Source organism: Petaurus breviceps, unplaced genomic scaffold (genome assembly GCF_028583685.1).
Source record: "Petaurus breviceps papuanus isolate PSGF00001 unplaced genomic scaffold, PetGlider_PUasm1.0 182, whole genome shotgun sequence".
NCBI lineage: Eukaryota > Metazoa > Chordata > Mammalia > Diprotodontia > Petauridae > Petaurus > Petaurus breviceps.
Genome location: NW_027185786.1, coordinates 5,393,347 through 5,413,362, shown reverse-complemented (window position 1 = coordinate 5,413,362; position 20,016 = coordinate 5,393,347). Strand labels below are relative to the sequence as shown.

At 43.9% G+C, this 20,016-nt stretch overlaps 1 protein-coding gene across 1 annotated transcript in view; it reads left to right on the top strand.

Annotated features, from left to right (window-relative positions):
• The window catches only part of FA2H (fatty acid 2-hydroxylase), an 83,533-nt gene that overhangs the window by 41,134 nt on the left and 22,383 nt on the right, over window positions 1–20,016 (top strand). Inside the window, exon 2 of the mRNA XM_069087663.1 lies at window positions 5,768–5,860. Coding sequence (XP_068943764.1) covers window positions 5,768–5,860 — 93 coding nt within the window. The remainder of the gene's footprint in view (window positions 1–5,767; window positions 5,861–20,016) is intronic.

The window sequence follows — 20,016 nt, the reverse complement described above, 5'->3', positions numbered from 1 at the left end:
GCCTGGCTCAGAATGAGTTCTTCTTGGTTCCTGGTCTACAGCATACGCATAGTCTGCTGGACATGAGGTTAAACCTATTTGCCTTAGGCTCAAACCCTTTCTTCCCCTTACAGAACCCAGCCTTTGATGTCTGTGTCTATCAGCCTCTTTAAAAGTAAAGAAAAGCCCAACCCAAACCAAGACAAAAGAATTCAGAATTGGCCTGCTCATCCCTAAGAGCTGGTCTGGGCTTCTTGGGGGTGGTCGATGGTCTGAGACCCTGGGGTAGAAAGGAGGAGATAAGGATTGAAAGGGGCTTTAGACACCTCTTGCTTCTTCCAAATAATCATCTGTCTGGGCTGTCGCTGATTAAAGCCTGAAGTTCCTCTGCTCGAAGACGGTACCTGCTCATTGCTTCTCACAGGCCAGAGGTCCAGAGCTAGAAGGCCTAGATCAGAGAACATCTATTTTAGTTTCCATTTTACAAATGAGGAAATTGGAGCCCAGACCAAGGTGGTAGGAGCCAGCTCTAGATGCAGAAGAAGCCGGGGTGGTCATCAAAAGACCTGCATGAGCTCACAGATGGTACTCAGAGGTGGAACTGAGGCCCAAATTCTAGAACCAATCATCTTTCTCTTGTATAATCATAACCCAGAGTCAGGAAGTCCTGAGTTCAAATATGGCCTCAGACACTAGTTGTGTGACCTTGGACAGGTCACTTAACTTCTGCCTCAATCTCCTTGACTGATGGGTATCATAATAGCAGCATCTTCCTCCCAGGGCTGTTGTGAGGATATGTGTCAAGTGCTTAGCACAGGGCCCAGCATAAAGGAGGCACTTGATAAATGCTGTTTCCCTTCTATTACCAACAGCCCTTTTTCTGATCCCCAAAAAGTTCCTTCACCTCCCTCTAAGCTTCAGTTTCTTCACAAAGGTACCTTCCAGCTCTAAATTTATAATCTTAATCCTAGATATAATTATTAGTCTTCATCTTTTTTTACATCTCTGCAGATTTTGATACCACTGACCAACCCTTGCTCCTACCTGTTCTCTCTTCCTACAATCTGTGCCCAGGGCCCTGACCACACAAAGACAAGCAAACACAGTCCTCTCTCATAAGGAAGGACCTCACATTCTAAGGGAGAAGACACCTTTGTAAGAAACTGTGTACATACAAGATAGATTGTAAATATATTCTCAGCTCTCTCCAGGTTCTCCTCCTCCCTGTTTGGCAACTCCTCAGACTCCTTTGTGGGACCATAGATGTCCCACCCCTCATGCATGGGTGTGTCTCTTTCCCTTGGACTAGGCTAGTTCTCTCTCCCTCTCCCTCTCTCTCCCTCTCCCTCTCCCTCTCTCTCTCCCTCCCTCTCTCTCTCCCTCAATCTCTCTCTCTCTCTCCCCCTCTCCTTCTCTCTCTCTCTCTCCCTCTCCCTCTCTCTCTCTCCCTCTCTCTCTCTTTCTTTCCCTCTCTCTCTCTCTCCCTCTCTCCCTCTCTCCCTCTTTCTCCCCTATCTCTTATGTTTCTCTGTCCTTGTCTATCTGTTTGTCTGTCTTCCCCCTCCCCCAACTTGAGATGCTGAGGAAGCTGCTGGGGAGCCCATAACCCCTGCCCACATGGTCACCTGACCGGGGACAAGGGAAGCTCTTTTAGGGCCAGGAAAGGCTCCCCGGGTAAAGAGTCTTCCCACCCGTCTTCATGTGGCCTCTAAAGAGCAGGAGATTTCTGCTTCCCTTGTCTGAAACAAAGAAACAGGAGCATTTCTTTGATGAACAGAAAAAGCTTTGGAGGGGGCACTGCCTTGACAGCAAGAACCCCGATGGAAGGAAGTTGGGCTGGGAGAGATGGGATCTAGGTCTAGGCTGAAAGGAACCTTGGAGACATCTGGTCCAACCACCTTGTTTTATGGATGAGGAAACTAAAGCCAGGAAAGACTGAGCAGTTTGTACAGTTACAGCTGTGTCAGATCCTGGACTGTCTCCATTGGCTCCAGGCTGTCTGGGCCTGGGTCATCACAACAGTATTTGCCCTCGCTTCATCTGAGAGACACTAATGAACTCTGGGGGCACTGGTACATAGAGAAGACAGTCCAGCTCCCATGGTGCTAGCGTCAAGTGGTGACAACAGGAGGGGGAATGGAGGGCCTCTAATGGTCTGGTATCAGGGAACCCTGGAGTGGCCTGGATAAGCTGGCTTTCTGTCCAGTGAGGTCTGGGTGGCCTTGGTAATCCAGCCTTGGTACTCTCTCCTCATCCTGAGCTGGCATGTGATCAGGAAGAGCCAGTGAGCACCTGCCTCTCAAAGTGTCTTTCCCCAACAGTCTCCTTTCCCACTATCTCCAGCAGGATCAGTGCCTATAAATTCCTGGGCCTGGCATTTCTGTGTCCAAGTTCCTTGAGTGATAGAAACAAAGGGACTGAGAAGGAGGAGAGCTGAGGCCTCTGTTCCTGCCTTGCTCCTTGCCCAGGCTCTTTTGACCTCTCCAACAGAGTCTTTCTGGGCAGGGCCATTATGCTACGGGAAGGTTTGTCAGCCTCTGAGTCACCTAGACCCAGGGCTGTATTGGATGCAACTTAAACCAAGAGCTAATCACTGGGTTCTCAGGATGAGCGGCTATACCTCAGAAACCTGAAAATGCTGCGTATCAGGGCTTGGTTTATTATTTTGTGGATTGTCTAGCCCCATAAAAGTGATGGAGGAAATTTTAGTAACGCAGATTAAGTGAATTGCCCTTGATGCGTACGTGTACCCCACCTAGCCAGGTGTTAAATATTTACCAACACCCCCCTGACTAGGTTCCTAACCTTGAGTGGAGGATTTAGAGCTGGAAATAACTGACTCTGTCCTTTGTCTTGTACTTCTGGTACATATGAAGGTCATTTTTATGACTTTCAGAATTTCAGAGTCAGGTTCAGGAATGAATGCTTGAGTGTCCGTGCAGTTTCATAACCTCATACCCTGGCCTTAACTCTGGGGCGATCACTGAAGGAGAGGCAGCCTGAGAGGTCACGATACTGGGGAGGTATTAAGAATTAAATCACTCCAGTCTAGGTAGGAATGTTAAGCTCCCCCCCCCCCCAGCTTACAGTTTTGCTTGCGGATATTGAATTTAATTTATTATCTATTATAATGTAGTATAATTATAGCATATATAATATATTATATACAGAGTTAAATTATACATTATATGCCATTAAATTTTATTTCATTGAGCATGATAATTGGGGGAAAAAAGAGCCTCCTACCTCCTAATTGAAGCCAAAAAAGTTTGATTCATTCATTCTGCCAAATATTCAAGTACCCACAGGTCCTCTGTGATACAGGGATATCACGCTGCTGTAAAGTTTGGGGGCTTGGTATAGATGACCTTCTAGGTTTCTTCCATCTCATCTATGATTCTATAACTAGAGGATCTGTAGGGTTCAATCTAGTCTGCAATCCTTTGATCCCTTTTCCTGGCCATAAAAGCTTCCATAAAGTTTTCCCTGAAGGATGTATAGATTGAAACTGGTTGGGGAGAGCATTCTAGGTGAAGAGAGTGACATCAGCAAAGGTGTAGAGGAAGGAAAATACAAAACTCAGAGGGTAGCAAATAGTTCAATTTGCCTGTTCAGTCAGTAAGCATTTGTTAAGTTTCTACTCCATGTTCAAAGCACTGTGGTAAGTGCTGGGAATAAAAAAAGAGACCAAAGACAGTCCCTGCCCTCAGGGAGCTCATAATCTAATGGAGGAGACCATGAGCAAACAAATATGTACAAAGAAGTTATATGTGGGATAAACAGTAAATTATTCCCAGAGGGAAGGCGCTAGAGGTAAGGAGGGGTGAGAAAGACTTTAGTTGGTACTTGAAGGAAATTGGTACTTGAAAGTTACCAGGATAGCCAGAGGAAGATGAGGAGGGACAGCATCCCAGGCATGCAGGACAGCCATAAACAATGCCCAGAGGGGAGAGATGAGAGTGACTTGTCAAAGAACAGCCAGGAGGCCAGTGTCACTGGATCCAAGAGTATATGTCAGGGAGTAATGTATAAGAAGACTAGAAAAGTGGGTGGGGGGAGGGCAGGAGCTGGGTTAGGAAGGGCTCTGAACACCAAGCAGATGATTTTGTATTTTATCACGGAGGTTATAGGGAACCACTAGAGTTTATTGAGTCAGAGGATGACATGGTTGGACCTGCCCTTTAGACACTTTGGTGGCGAAATGGTGAATGGATTCAAATGCCCTCCTCATCTCTGCCTCTTAGAATGACTGGCATTCTTCAAAGTGTGACTCAAAACCCGAGCCTTTCCTGATCTCTACCTGCCCCACCTCTTGCCCCAGAAATTAGCTCATATTTATTTTGTCTATGTTTTAATGTGTAGGTTTTGTTTTCTTCCAACAGAATGTAAAGTCCGTGAGGGCAGTGATTGCTATTGCTCTATAAGAAATGATGTATATACTTCTTTTGATCTGAGAGCATCAGCTCCTTGCAAGAAGGGATTGGTTCCTTCATTGTACTTGCTGCATCTCCATCCCTTAGTGTAGGGCCTGGCCCCAGAAATACTTGCTGAGCGAGTGAGCAGATAGCCCTTATTACAGCTGATTTGTCAGCGTCCCCTTTGGCAGGGACTTGAGCTGAGCTGGAGGAAGACATAAGGGAATGAGGGAATTTCCTGAACTCCGCTCTGCATCCTGGACCTCAGAGTTGACTCGGTTTTTTTCCGCTTTTGTGATCTCACCGGTACATTCCATTTCCCCCTTTGACTTTACCTAGTTTGCTAATTCAACATAACCTTGAGTCTACTGAGACATACTTCCTCTCTTAGCTCCTTCCCTCAAGTTGGCGCTGAGGGCAGGGGGGAGCTGGTCTTTTCTTCAACTCTCTCCAGAATTCCAAATGGCCCAGCCCTCCTGGAGCCATGAGCCTGTTTAATCAAATGGGTGGGAAGAGGAGAGAAACCAAGGGCCACCAGGTTGCTGCTGACACCAGTGGTAGGTGTGACAATTGTCAGTGCCACAAGGTGCCCAGGGGCCCTGCTGGTGCCTGCCTCTGCCTGAGCCTGGCCTCCTCCTGAGTGGCTGGCTGCCTGAGAGGGCCAGGGAAGCTCCAGCCCCTGGGAACATACACCCAAGCTCCCTGTTCCTTGTTAATGATTCCTATTTCTGACTCTGTCCCTTCTCCGTCACTTAGCTTGTCTATCTTCTGCTGCCCTGCCTCTTTTCTAGAAGGCAGTCTACATTTTCAGGCTCACCCCACCAGATCCCAGCTACCCTAGTTCTAGGAGTCTTAATTATAATAACACCATCACCCATTTATATAGGATTTTAAGGTTTACAAAGCATTTGCCTCATCACAACCCTATAAGGTAGATATGGTGAATAGTATTATTCCCATTTCACAGATGAGAAAACTGAGAAAAATACAACTTACTCAAGGTCATATCTTGTCAGAGCAAGAGCTAGGATTCAAACTGGGCTCTCTCCTGACTCTGAGACCGGTGTTCTTTCCACTGAACCAAGCCACCTCCTTCAGTGCATACATTCCTCTCTGTAAGATTTAGAATTGGAAGAGGGCCATAGAAATAATGTAGTTCAACACCTTTATTTTATAAATGAGGAAACTGACCCAGAAATTTGCCTCTGGTCTCACCTAGAGTAAATAACAAAGCCCCAGGTTTGAACAAAGGGCCTCTGCCTCCCAGTTCATTGGCACTCCACTATAGTAAATGTGGTTAGATTTGTGTGCAGATTCCGTCCTTGCATGCCTCCCTTCCCAGCAGTAATTCTTCTCTTTTCATCCTTTACCAGGATCCTCAGGAGAATGGAACTGTAGCCTCTGCCAATGCCCAGGGCTCAAATCCTAACACGGATCCAAGATGCAAATCAGTGGATTTTGAAAAGGTAGGTGACTCAGGACAGTGAGGCCAAGATGTGACTGAGCCCAGAAGAGACTCTGGGGAAGGAGAAGAAGTAATTATTGAAGATGAAGAGAGGCTGTGCAGTTGGTCTGGACCAAAGTCATAGCCAGGACCAAAGAATACTAGAGGTGGGAGGGCCCTGCTTTCTACCACAGGAGAGGAGAGGAGAGGAGAGGAGAGGGAAGGAAAGGAGGGAGGAGAGGAAGTACCTATTATGTGCCAGCATCTGTACTGTAATATAAAATAACATCTCATTTGATCCCTCACAACAAGCCCCAGAAGTAGCTACTATTATTATCACCATATACATGTAAGGAAACTGAGGCAGACTGCAGGTAAGTGACTTTTCCAGAGTCACACAGCTAATGAGTTTGGAAGTGAAGATTCCAAACCAGGCCTCTATAGACTTCAAGTTCAACACTGTGCACGCCTCTGTCAGAGGAATGAATGAATGAGTGAAGGAATCAATGAATGAACAACAGTGATACTGACCCAGGGGAGAGGAAAAGAGATCTTTTCTATGTTACCATCCCAGACGACCATCAGTGACCTTTTTTTTTAATGAGCTTTTTGAGACATCACCTTTGGCTGTTCCAGATGTCAGGGCTAGATGCAGACTTAGACAAGTGCCTATAATAATGGATTCAATTGAGAAACATTGTTTGAGAGGATTTAGGGGTGTCTTGGAAACCCTAATGACTCAGAGGCATTTGTAAGACCAGTATCCTGTGGTTTGAAGGCAAATCCCATTTGTTAATTAGCTAGGCTGTCCAGACTAATTAGGAGCTGGGCCTTCCCACTTCAAAAATGGGGGTGGTTAGTAGTTGAGTGTGAAGGAGAACGAAGGGATCAGTCCCTTGGGAGGTACCCAACCAAGGCTGGGGAAGACTCTGAATCCTAGCCTTGCCAAGTAGAATTAGGCACTCGGTCACGGAACAGGGAGAGAGAGCCACCAGTCAAGCATCCACAAATCAATCAATCATTCAGTCAATCTTAAGCCCAGCAGCCTTCTTTGTATCAGGTGTTGGGCTAGACACAGGTGATTCTAGGGAGAATGAAAGAAGCCCAACTCTGAAGGAGCTTACCTCTATCAGTGAGGGCATGAGATAGGTAGATATAGACAGAGATATCTACACATACATACATGCAGCTATGTGTGGATATATACATATAACATATATGTATGTATACATAGAATACATATTTATGTGGATACACACATACACCTACACGGAAAGGAAAAGAAAGGAAATGAAAGAAGAAAAGAAAGAAAAAAGGAAGGAAGAAAAGTAGGGATGCAGGTACATGTGTGTATATATAGAGAATAACTTCACAGAGAATAAGTACACAGGAGTTAGATATAAAGTAATTGGGGGGCAGGGAGGGTCCTGAAAGGCTTTGTGGAGAAGGTGGTATTTGAACTGTGTCTTAAAGGAAGAAAGGGATTCTCAGAGACAGAGGTGGGGAGGGCAGCTAGTGCAAAGGCATCGAGGCAGAAGATGGCATCCCATGTGTGAAGAACAAAAAGAGGCCATTTTGACTGACTTGGAAAGGGAGACACCAGTGCTGCATTGCGGGAAGGAAGTGGTATTCACAGAGGATCTCAAAGCGCTTTTTTCACAGGTCTCGTTCTTCTTTGTTCTCCCAGCTTCCTGGGAGATAACAGAGGATGGTGTGGGTAGCGTGATCTCCATTTGATCGAAAGAAAAACACATCCAAAGTCACACAATTTACATGTTCCCATAGAAGTCCTGAAGGAAGAGCTCTAGCCTTCCTTCTCTTTAACCCAAGACTTGGTCTCTTACAAAGGCAGGAAGGCCATTCTGAGGATATTCTCCCACAGATGGGAGCTATAGAGAAACTCAGAGGATTTTTCTTGAAGCCATCGGGGCCTTTGGGGTCCACCACCGTGGAATTCTCTGGGTGTGTGTAGGAAGGGCAGCCCCATAGAAAAAGAAGGAAGCTTGGGTTGGACACAGCTGGCCCCTGGGCCTCTAGGAAAGGGAAGAATTCTTCAGGAAGTGCCAGAAATTTGAAACAGGGAGGAACTTGGACCTCAACATAGTACCTGGCACTTAGTAGGTATTTAATAAATGCTTATTGACTGACTGTTTAAGAGAAACTAACATTCTCTTGGCTTCAGTATATGAGTTTGGGCAGTAAAGGAGAAAGGAAATGTTCCACAGAGACATTAGCAGGACAGGATAAAGATGGGGTGCTTCTGAGATAACACCAGTGGGTCTGAGGTATTTTGAGAAAAAGGAATAATATCAGTGGTCCTGATCTCTGCTCCCTAGTCTGGGGGTTTGCCTGACTAGTTCCACCCTCCATGGGCTGCTGCTGTTTTGAAATTGATACCTGATCCATCTCATTCTCTGAATAGATGAATCTCAGACCACAACAACAATGAGAATAACGACAACAGAAAGAATGATAGCAGGCATTTGGATGGTTTGCAAAGTGCTATTGGGTCTATCCTCACAGGGGGGTACAGGCTATTGTTTTCCCTATTTTTCTGTAAGATTTGAAAGCATTTTACCAACATCACCTCATTGTAACCTTACAACAACAGTGGGGGGTGAGGGAGAGGAGAAAGTAAACATTTATATAGTACCTACTATGTGCCAGATACTGTGCTTTACAGATACCTCCTCTGATTCTCACAACCCTACCAGGGAGATGCTGTTAGGATCTCCCTTTTATGGTTAAGGAAACTAAAACAAACAAGGTTAAGTGACTTGAACAGGGTCCCACAGCTAGCAAGTGTCTGAGGCTAGATTTGAACTCAGGCCTTTCTGACTTCAGCTTCAGCTCTCTGTCCCCTGTGTCACCATGGAGACCTTAGAACACCAGCTGCCCCTTTCCTCAGACCCCTCCACTATATGACTGTCTTCTGAATATACTGGAGCTCTACCCCCTAGACACAATTAACCAGTCAAACAAAAGGATTAATTGTCCTATGTGTGGACAAGTCTATGATAATTTTAAAAGTATCACAGAACTTTTGGCCACTGAATGAAAGTTGAATGGTAGCTTTCAGCAAACACCTTGTCAAAAAGATCGAGTCACATCTATAGGGATATATATATCTATATTTATATCTATATATATATATATATACATATGTATATAGATATGAAGAGCAGTTGTCCAGTGGTGAACTCAGCTTCAGCAAAGGGCCAGTCAAGTGAAGGAGGCCCCTGAGGAGGCAGATGCTTGCACAGGTACCAGAGGGCAGCCAAAAATGAGAGTGAAAGCAGTGTTATCTCACCTCCCTCCACTGACCACTTCAAGAAATGAGAAAGACCAGGAGGAGGCACAGCCTCCAGCCAAGATGAGGGAGACTTACTGTGAATAAACAGGTTTGCCAACGAAAGGAAGGGCTCAGCCTGAGAGTGGAGGAAGATAAACGTGTGTTTTAGAAATATCTAAGTGGGTTCATGAGTACCCTGTGCATCCACAGTGGTCTGTGCGCAAAGATCCCCCTTTGCCTCCACATTGAAATTGTTCCCTTTTGTGTCTTCAGAATTTTTTTCTTAAAAGCTTCCCCTTCTCTCTGCAGCTGACTTCCCCTGCCCTAGGTGGTCTCAGGTGTGTGGCTCCTGTCTTCTTAGACTACACAAGGCACATTTGTAATAACAGCTGACATTTTTTTCTCTTTTTGGAGGGGGGAGGGCAGGGCAATTGGGGTTGTGACTTGCCCAAGGTCACACAGCGTCACACAGCTAGTATTGGGTGTCTGAGGCTGGATTTGAACTCAGGTCCTCCTGACTCCAGAGCCGGTGCTCTATTCACTGTGCCACCTAAACCTGGAAGGGAAATAGCATTTCAAAAACACCAACAAAGAAAGCAAACATGTCTGATGGTATGTGCAGTATTCTCTTCCTGTAGCCTCCCACTTCTACAAAGAAGGAAGGAAGGTAAGTTTTCTCCTCTCTTTTCCAGGATGAGTTTGTAGATGTGTCTTACTGCTCTTTCCATTTACATTGCTGTATTCCTATCACGTAGAACACTATTTTCCTGGTTCTGCATCAGTTCATATCAGTCTTCCAGGCTTCTCTGAATTCTTCACATTGTCATTTCTTGAGCAGTACTAATCTATTACATTCATGTACCACAACTCCCCAATTGATGGGTACTTACTCTATTTCCAATTCTTTGCTACTATATAAAAAAAGATGCTGTTATAAGTATTCTGGTATGAATAGTTTGTAATTCTTGTGACAATCAGGTTCATTCAGCACTATATAGACATGAGAACCTGCATGGCAGAATGGGTCAAGTACTCCATTTAGAGTCAAAGAATTAGGTTAGAATTCTTCCTCTGCTCCCTATCCCCTCTGTGCCTTTGGGCACCTATATCTCTGCACCTTGGCTCCCCTTCCACACATGAGAGAGTTGAACTCGATGTCCTCTAAAGCTAGAAAGCTATAAGGTTAAGATCCTTTGCATATGAGGAACACAACACAAAGTCATGTAGATTTGTTCCCAGTTGGCCTGGCCTCAAGTCCAGTATACCTCCTTCAATTTCCCTCTCTCACCTTCGCCACAACGCTAACACAGAGCACTCATTTTCCCTGGGTGGGGCTGTTCAGGAGAGGGCGTGGTACCAGGAGGAGGGTTTGGTGTGGCCAGGTCCTGGCTGACCTGGGAAGCAGTAAATGGGCAGATTCTAAAGAGCAGGGAAAGCTGTCAGGCAGGGAGAAAAGGGAGGGAGAGGAAAGTGGGTAGGCTCATTAGGAGTAATTCCTGTTTTCAGGTTTATAGTATTAATTCCTCACCTGGCCCTCTTCCCAACCTGGTCATGCCAAAAAGCCCCAGGGGAAAGCTGAGTCTCTTCTGGTTGCAGCTTAGAAAGTAAACAGAAGTCATACACCTGCCTGTGCCTGGTGCCTCTCCGGGGCAGGTAACCTGCTCTGAGATCCTGGAAGGTCCCCTTTCTGAGACCCCAGAGCAGAGGAGCTGCTCCTCTGTCAGGGCCTCTCCCACATCAGGTGGACCCTGGCCATTTTGGACATAATGAGAGAGCTCCGGATAAAGGGCATGGATCCCCCAAGCAGAGGGCATATTGTGTGGCACTCTTCAAAGAAAGCTTCGGGGAAGAAAGGGACTCATTGGCCTTAGCTAGAGATTATTTAATATCTTCTCTGCCGACTAGGTCCCTATTTAGGTTAATCTTTTCTGGTTTGCATTTTGTACCTGTACATTTAGGGCAGAATGGAGATATATGAAAAATTAGGAGAGATGTGAGGGCCACAGTCCTTGCCTTTCCCACAATCAAAGAAATTTGGTATTGTAGGGGACTTAGATAAATGCTTTACAACTATTATCTCCTTTGATCCTCACCACAATCCTGTTCTTCCCATTCTATGGCTGGGGAAACTGAGGCAGATAGCATGTGGATGATTTGCTAATAAGTGACTGAGGACAGATTTGAACTCAGATCTTCCTGACTCCCTACCCAGGGCTTTATTCACTAAACGCCCTAACTTCAGGACAGGATGACAAGAAGTAGGAAAGCGAAGAGTGGGGGACCTGGTCAAAAGCACCATTGCCTTGGTGGGGGCAGAGAAGAGAGAGTTCTTTCCTATCCAACTGCTGCCATAACTGAAGATATGACCAGATATGGAACCAGCCAACAGACTAAGTAGCTGTTTTCCAGCCAGGATATTTTGGGACATTTAGGGGCATCTTGAAAACTCCCTTAGGTGCCTTGTACCTAAGAGGTACTTCATACAAGGTGTTTTTAAAAGTCGAATTGTACCAGGATATCCTCACAGCATTCAATCCAGCCCCAGGTAGATTGCTTCAGTCTGCATTCAGACTCCATAATTCTTTATCTGGATATGGATATCCTTTCCATCATGAGTCTTTTGGAGTTGTCTTATAATCTTGCATTGCTGAGAGAAGCCCAGTCTATCAGAGTTAGTTGTCACAGATATGATGTGTCTATAATGTGTACAGAGTTTTCCTGGTTCTGCTCTTCTCACTCAGCATCAATTTATGTAAGTCACTCCAGGTTATTATGAAGTCCATCTGCTCCTCATTCCTTATAGCACAATAATATTCTATTACATTCATATACCACAACTTGTTTAGCCATTCCCCAATTAATGGGCATCTCCTTGATTTCCAATTCTTTGCCACCACAAAAAGAACTGCTATAAATATTTTTGTGCAAACAGGTCTTCCTCCTACTTGTGTGATCTCTTTAGGATACAGCCCTAGAAGTGGTATTGCTGGGTCAAAGAATGTGCACTTTTTTTTTTTTTGCCTTTTTGGAGGGCAATTGGGGTTAAGTAACTTTTCCAAGGTTACACGGCTAGTTTTTTTGTGTGGGTGTTGTGTCTGAGGCTGGAACCGAACTCCGGTCCTCCTGACTCTGGTTCTCCTGACTCCGGGGCTGGCGCCCTACTCACTGCACCACCTCGCCACCCCGAGTATGCAATTTTTTATAAGCCTTTGGGCATAGTTCCAAATTGCTCTCCAGAATGATTGGACCAGTTCACAACTCCACCAGCAATGCATTAGTGTTCTAATTTTTCCACATCCTTTCCAGCATTTATCATTTTCCTGTTTTGTCATCTTAGCCAGTCAGGCCAGTGAGGTGTGATACCTCAGAGTTGTTGATTTGCATTTCTCTAATCAATAGTAATTTAGAGCATTTTTTCATATGCTTATAGATATCTTTAATTTCTTCCTCTGAAAACTGCCTGTTCATATCCTTTGACCATTTATCAATTGGGGAATGACTTTGTATTCTTATAAATTTGACTCAATTCTCTGTATATTTTAGAAATGAGGCCTTTAAAAGAGACACTGGTTGTAAAAATTCTTTCCCAGTTTTCTACTTCCCTCCTAATCTTGGTTACATTGGCTTTATTTGTACAAAAACTTTTCAATTTAAAGTAATCAGAATTATCCATTTTGCATTTCATAGTGCTTTCTATCTCTTGTTTGGTCATGAATTCTTCCCTTCTCCATAAATCTGACAGGTAAACTATTCCTTGCTCTCTCAGATTGCTTACAGTCTCAAGCTTTATATCTAGATCATGCACCTGTTTAGATTTTATTTTGATATATGGTGTAAGATATTGCTCTATGCCCAGTTTCTGCCATACTATTTTCCAGTTTTCCCAACAGTTTTTGTCAAATAGTAAATTCTTATCCCAGAAGCTAGGGTCTTTGGATTTGTCAAACAGTAGATTACTATAGTCATTGGCTGCTGTGTCTCATGTACCTAATCTATTCCACTGATTCACTACTCTATTCCTCAGCCAGTACCAAGCAGTTTTGATGACTGCTGCTTTATAGTACAGTTTAAAACCTGGTATGGCTAGGTCACCTTCCCTAGCATTTCTTCTCATTAATTCCCTTGATATTCTGGACCTCTTGTTCTTCCAGATGAATTTTGTTACTATTTTTTCTAGGTCTATGAAATAATTTTCTGGTAGATTTATTGGTGTGGCACTAAATAGGTAAATTAATTTAGGTAAAATTGTCATTTTTATTATATTAGCTCGACCTTGCCATGAGCAACTGATGTTTTTCCAATTATTTATATCTGACTTTATTTGTGTGAAAAGTGTTTCGAAATTGTGCTCATATATGACAGGTAGATTCCCAAGTATTTTATAATGTCTACAATAACTTTAAATCGAATTTCTATTTCTAGCTGTTGGCCTTTGTTAGAAATATATAGGAAAGTGGAGGATTTATGTGGGTTTATTTTATATCCTGCAACTATGCTAAATTTATGTATTATCTCAAGTAGTTTTTTTCTCGATTCTCTAGGATCAAAGTAATTTCAAGAAGGATAAAGGACCAGCCACTAGGATGCCTTTGGGCAGCCAGTAGCACATTTGTGAAGGATTCTAGAAAGCTATTGATGAGCAGAGAAGGTATTTCAGAAAAGGGGCCAGTTTCTGCTGAGGTCCAGAGGAGAAATGCATTTGTAGAACAGCTCACAGGCCAGTTTGACTGGGGCAGAGGGTGCATATGTGAGGGGGAGTGTTATGAGAAATAAGACTGAACACACAGGTGGGGACCACATTGTGGAGACATTCAAAGGCCGAGCTGAGCCTTTGAAGTGTGTAGACTTTATCTGTATGTATCCTTTTTATGTTCACACTATTACTTAGACTACAAGTCCCTTGAGGGCAGGGACAGATCCATGTTTGTTTGTTGTTCTGTCCCCAGCACCTAGGACAACTCCTGGAACTTAATAGATATTTGTTTCTTGGTATGTTAGTAGAGCGATGACATGATCAAGTCAAATGTCTTAAGATAATTGACTTGAGGGCTGTGTGAAGGATGAACTAGAGAAAGACCTGAGCTAAGGTGGAGGCTCTTTGAGTGGAGAGAAGGGGAGAGAGGGCCCCCCCAGCCTCAAACACATACTAGCTCTTGGACCCTGTCCAGGTCCCTTAACCTCTTTCTGCCTCAGTTTCCTCCATCACAAAAGAGAGATCATAATAGTACATACCTCACAGGGTTGTTGTGAGGATCAGATGAGATAATATTTGTAAAGCCCTCAGCCCAGTGCTTGGCCCCTGATAGGTGCTGCATAAATGCTTACTTACACCCCTCTCCCCCTCACACCTTCCAGGGTTATCACAAGGATAAAAGTCAGTGATGTTTGTAAAGTGTTTTGCAAACCTTACAATGCTATATAAATGCTAGTCACCATTATGGCTCCACAATAGCTAGAAAGATCGAGTGGGATCCCTAGGTAAGTTCTGGTGTGTTGGGCTTTGTGAAGAAATGCTGAATTACTTAGTTGACAATGGGGTCCATAGCTCTGTGCTGAGGGCTGGATGGAGAATGGACAAGGGGCCAGGCAGCCAGGTGGAAAGGAGGGAGCTCTAAATCTGGTTAGAGAACTTGAGTTTTAATCACTGCTCTATTTCTGACCCTCTTAACCTTGGACATATCTTTCCAATCAATCAGCAAGCATTATGAAAGTTTTAATGAAGTTTTGGGAAAAAAAGAAAAATGACAACTGCTGGAGGGGTACACTAACACATTGTTGGTGGATCCATGACGTGACCAGCTCCTGCAGCTCTGGCAGAAAGCTGATGCACTGCACGTATCCCCTTTGACCCAGGCATACCCTTTCTGTCCTAGTTGGCTAGTCGGTTTCAGTCATGTCCAGCTCTTTGTGATCCCACTTGGGTTTTTCTTGGCAAACATACCGGAGTGTTCTGCCACTTTCTTCTCCAGCTCATTTTGCAGATGTGGAAACTGAGGCAAACAGGGTTAAGTGACTTGCCCAGAGTCACACAGTGTAACAAATAAAAAAAACTTGAGAGACAGTTTCTGGGTAATTAATAATCAGTTTATTAACTAGGCTAATATTCAATAAATCGATGGTCAGTGCTTTCTCTTGGTAACCAAAGATACCTAATGGAGACCATGAATGCCTTAAATTTTTTTCTTTTTTTGAAAGAGAATGCACCTACAGGAGAAATCAGCCCTGATTGGTGGACATTTAAATGAGGAGGTGGGCTAAAAAGTCTTCAGCATCTCCTACTGAGAAAGGGGCTCGATCATGAGACTCGGCCACCTCCAGCAATGTGGACAGAGGAATCCATCTCTACCCACGCCACTCTGGCTGGTTTTCTCCTTCATGAGCTAGGTCACTCTAAACTCTAATGGAGGGGTGAGAGGACATGGGCTTATTGCCTAAGAGCGAGAATTCACCAAGATTATAGTCTTTTTACCCTCTACACAGAAGTAAGATCTCCTAGTTGGACAGGGTCCTGCCCAGCATTGAGGAGCATCTACCCAGAGGATTAGGGCAATCCTCCTCTCTCAGCCATGTCCTTCAGAGACTGGCTGACTGACCTACAGGGGCTGGTCCCCAAATGAGGAAATAAAAAGCCTGGGTCCTAGTTAATAATGGATTATTAATATGATAGAAAACAATCATTTCTCTATAGCTAGTAAGTATCTGAAGCCAAATTTTAATTTGGGTTTTCCTGACTCCAGGCCCGGCACTCTGTCCACTGTCCCACCTAGCTTCCCACTCATACCATTACTAGGTCTATACTCCACAGAGATGAAAGAAAGAGGAAAAGGACCCATGTGTACAAAAATATTTATAGAAGATTTTTTGTGGTGGCAAAGAATTGGACATTAAAGGGATATCCATCAATTGGGAAATGGCTGAACAAGTCATAGTATGGAATAATATTATACTCTAAGAAATGATGCAAGGGATGACTTCAGAGAAACCTGGGAAGACTGATATGGACCCATACAGGGGCAAGAAGTAAGAGAACAATTTGCATAATGACAACAAAATTGTAAAGACAGTTTTGAAAGACTGAGGAGATCTTGCCAACACATGAGCAACCACATTTCCAGAGACCTCATGGTGAAACATACCACCCACCTCCAAAGAGAAAGCTGATGTACTCAGAGTATAAATTGAAGCATCTTTTTTTGGGTATAGCCAATGGAGAAATTTGTTTTGCTTGAGTATACATGTTTGGGAGATAGCTAGGTGGCTCAGTGGATAGATAAAAAGCTCAGGAAGACCTGAGTTCAAATACAGCTCCAGTTGCTTACTGGCTGTGTGACCCTGAGCAAGTCACTTAATCTACTGGAGAAGGAAATTGTAAACCACTCTAGTATCTTTGCCAAGATGAACCCCGTGAATAATATTGACGTGCTATGGTCCATGGGATCATAAAGAGTTAGTTTTGACTGAACAACAAGAAAATACATGTTTGTAATGAGTTTTGTTTTCCTAGCTTTCTCAAAGTGGGAGGAAGAAAATTTAGAGCTGAAAATAAAGTTAAGTTTAAAAAATTTTTTTAAAGAAATAAATCTTGGGGAGGCTAGGTGGTGCGGTGAATAGAGCACCGGCCCTGAAGTCAGGAGAATCTGAGTTCAAATCCGGCCTCAGACACTTAACACTTACTAGCCATGTGACCTTGGGCAAGTCACTTAACCCCAATTGCCCTGCCCTCCCAGCTCCAAAAAAGAAAAAAAGAAAAGAAAAGAAAGAAATCCTGTGAAACTCTGTCTCTGTACTAAGAGAGCTCATAGTGTGGGACAACCTGAATGTATAAAAAACCTAAAAGTAAATTGAAGGGAGTCCAGGGATACCTGGGAATGATAAATTTGAGGAAGTGCCCTAAGAAATAAGAAATAGGCTGTACCAGATGGAACTAAACTAGGAAAGCTTAGGAGAAGTAGAAGAGGAAAGAAGGATCATAAAATAATGGGAACTAAACCCTGCTTCTGGATAGAATAAGCCTCTGCCTCTGTGTCTCTACCTCAAGCCGCAAATGAAGAATTTCCTATTTCGCGGAGTCATTGGTTTCTGTTTGGCCCATTCTGATTTTCAGGGTGCCTTTTGCTTGGGCAAGGTTTTATACCACTTGTGCCTAGTTGTTAATTTCTAATTCATTCTTCTCAAACTCTCATTTCTTTTCCAATTTTTTTCTCATTTGCATTTAATTTAGAAAACATTTTAAACTCCTTTTAAAAACACTTGCTTTATCTCTTCCAGGAATTCTAGTTGCATTTGTGTCCAAGGTATATTTTTCTTTGAGGCTTTGCTTGTAGATATTCTGGAGTTATTCTCTTCTGGGTCTGTCTTGAAGCATCCCTATTACCATATCTTCTTATGATGGAATTTTGTTGTTGCTATTTGCTCATTCTTATAGCCCTTTCCTGACTTTAGATTTTCTATGAGGGCTGAACTCTGCATGCTTCTGGAGAGAATATCCGGGCTGGTTTTACTGCTGCTTTCTTAAGGGATGGAGTATTGTGTTATTCCAGTATCTGAGGACATTTCAGGTGGGGACCTGCACACTTTCAGTGCTCCCAAGATGTCTGATTGCTGCATCCTCCCCACTCCCATGGGTTTGAATTGGGGGAAGCCACCTGTGGGCTTGCCCTATGTGGAGTTTCAGGAGACTGCTGCTGCACTCAGCCACCATCAGCCGCCTGAAATCAGAGTGTCAGAAATAGGGATGGATGTTAGAAGGGAAGATGGCATGAAATGGGACAGAGGGAGCCCCAGAGGCTTGGGTTCCAATCCTACTGCTGGTAGTTAACCATTAACCATCTGCCTTTGGGCAAATCACTACCTCTGTGAGTCTCCTCATCTATAATACAGGGAAGGAAAACAATCTTTGTCTCACAAGAGTTATGAGGAAAATACTTAGTAAACCTTAAAGCGCCTGATAAACACCAGTTGTTTGGTCAAAGTTTAGCTATGCTATCTACAAGGCCAGTGTCTGCCCCTCCCCACTCTAAAAACCTCATCTGAATGGGCCCCCTTCTCCCCTACTTCCAGCCTCCTTCTGAGAACACCTGAGGCATTTGGAGACCTAGAGAGTATCTGGTGAATGGAGAACTGGAATGACTGCCAATAGAATTCTCATATGTCCTATTTCCAACGTTCTTTGTCCTTCCTAGGCACTGTGGATGTCTTTGCCTAAGGGTACCTGACCTGAGCCTGGTTTTCACGGGTGGATGGGCTCGCTTTTTAGTTCTACAGTGAGGGCCTGCCAGGCAGGGAAAGAGCAATGGATTTGGAACCAGAGGACCTTGTTTAAATCCTGGCACTTCACTGTCAGGGTGACCTTGGGCTAGAATGAGGACTTATCTCTTCAGGCCCGAGTTTCCTCATCTGCAAAATGAAAGCAAAGCATTAGATGACCTGTAAGGTCCCTTCCTACTCCAAATGTGTAATCCTGTGATGGATCCTCCTATCCCTACCTTCCTTGCTGACCTAAAACGTACACATATACATATGCACACATGAGCACATGCACATACTAGCAGCAAAGTTCATTTGCTATGTGAAAACCCATACTATAGGGCAATAATTAGGATGTTCCAGGGGCCTGGCCATGAAATTGATCTCGGGAGGGGATGGGAGGCTAACCCTTTCAGTACCATTGAGCAAGACTATCAGGTTAAGGAAGACTTGCCTAAAGTCAAATAAAAATAGATGCCCCATATTACAAAAAAATCAATGCCATAGGTTTAAAATAGAGAAGAATTTGAGAGAAGAAATTTGCCTTATCTTTGGCATGCTTCTTAAAAGGAATCTGTGTCATAGACCCTTCTGTGTTGGTGCCTTATGGGAGCAGGGAGGGCAGAGGGAAGCAATGTTTCTGATACTATAATGGATAGAACCCAACCTGCTCCTGATCCTTGGGAAAACCTCCAATGGTGGAGGGAGGTCTACTGGGTATCCTACCTAGTTGGATAGTCTGTGGCCTGAGCTCAGGGGCTCATTTATCAGTGGTGCAGTGGCAGTTTCCCCAAGTTGTGGTTAGGTGAAGGACTTTCTTCGGTTGACTGGGGGAAACCTTGGGGGAATTTTCTGCTGCATATAAGTAAATTCTGAATTGACCTCTCCGGGGCCAGGATGAGGTGGCAGGTAAATGCCCCCCCCAGTGTCTTGATAAGACTCAGGCAACCCTTTCAACCTCACCAAGAACCCCTCTTCCATCTCCCCTCTCTCTCCCCCCAAAGAATGAATGAGTCAAAGAATGAATCACAGACAGAAACTATAATACTATCCAAGAAAATGACAACAGGACGAAAGATCCAGACTTTTAAAATGTAACCAAATCCATCCTTGGGTGGGGAAAGTCCATCTCTAAACTCTTTCATTGACAGAAAAAACAGTGAGCTAATCAGTGAATTGAGTGTGTAACTTAGAAACTGGAAAAAGTTCAGATAATTTAAACAAACAACCAGCTAAACACAAAAGTAAAAATTCCACAAGTCAAAGAAAGGATCAACAAAATTGAAAACAAAAAACTCAATAAATTGATAAATAAAACCAAGAATCACTTTTTTTAAAAAAAGAGCATAGGGCCCCATTACATATAAATAGCACAGTGACCATATCTGACACTGGGGAATGCAACAGTCCATCTTAGCAATCTCCCACCTCTCTGCCATGAGATTGTGGTGTGTTTCGTTATCTGTTCTGGAACCTTCCAGCATTTTCCAAATTTAGCTTCCTTTTCTTAATCTTTTCATTTACTGTGGGTTTAGTCTCCCATAGCATATACCGTTCCTTTGCTTTTGTTCATTTAACTCTAGATCCATTCCTACACATCTTCTCATGTTTCTCTGAAGTCAGAGAACTTGGGATTTGGT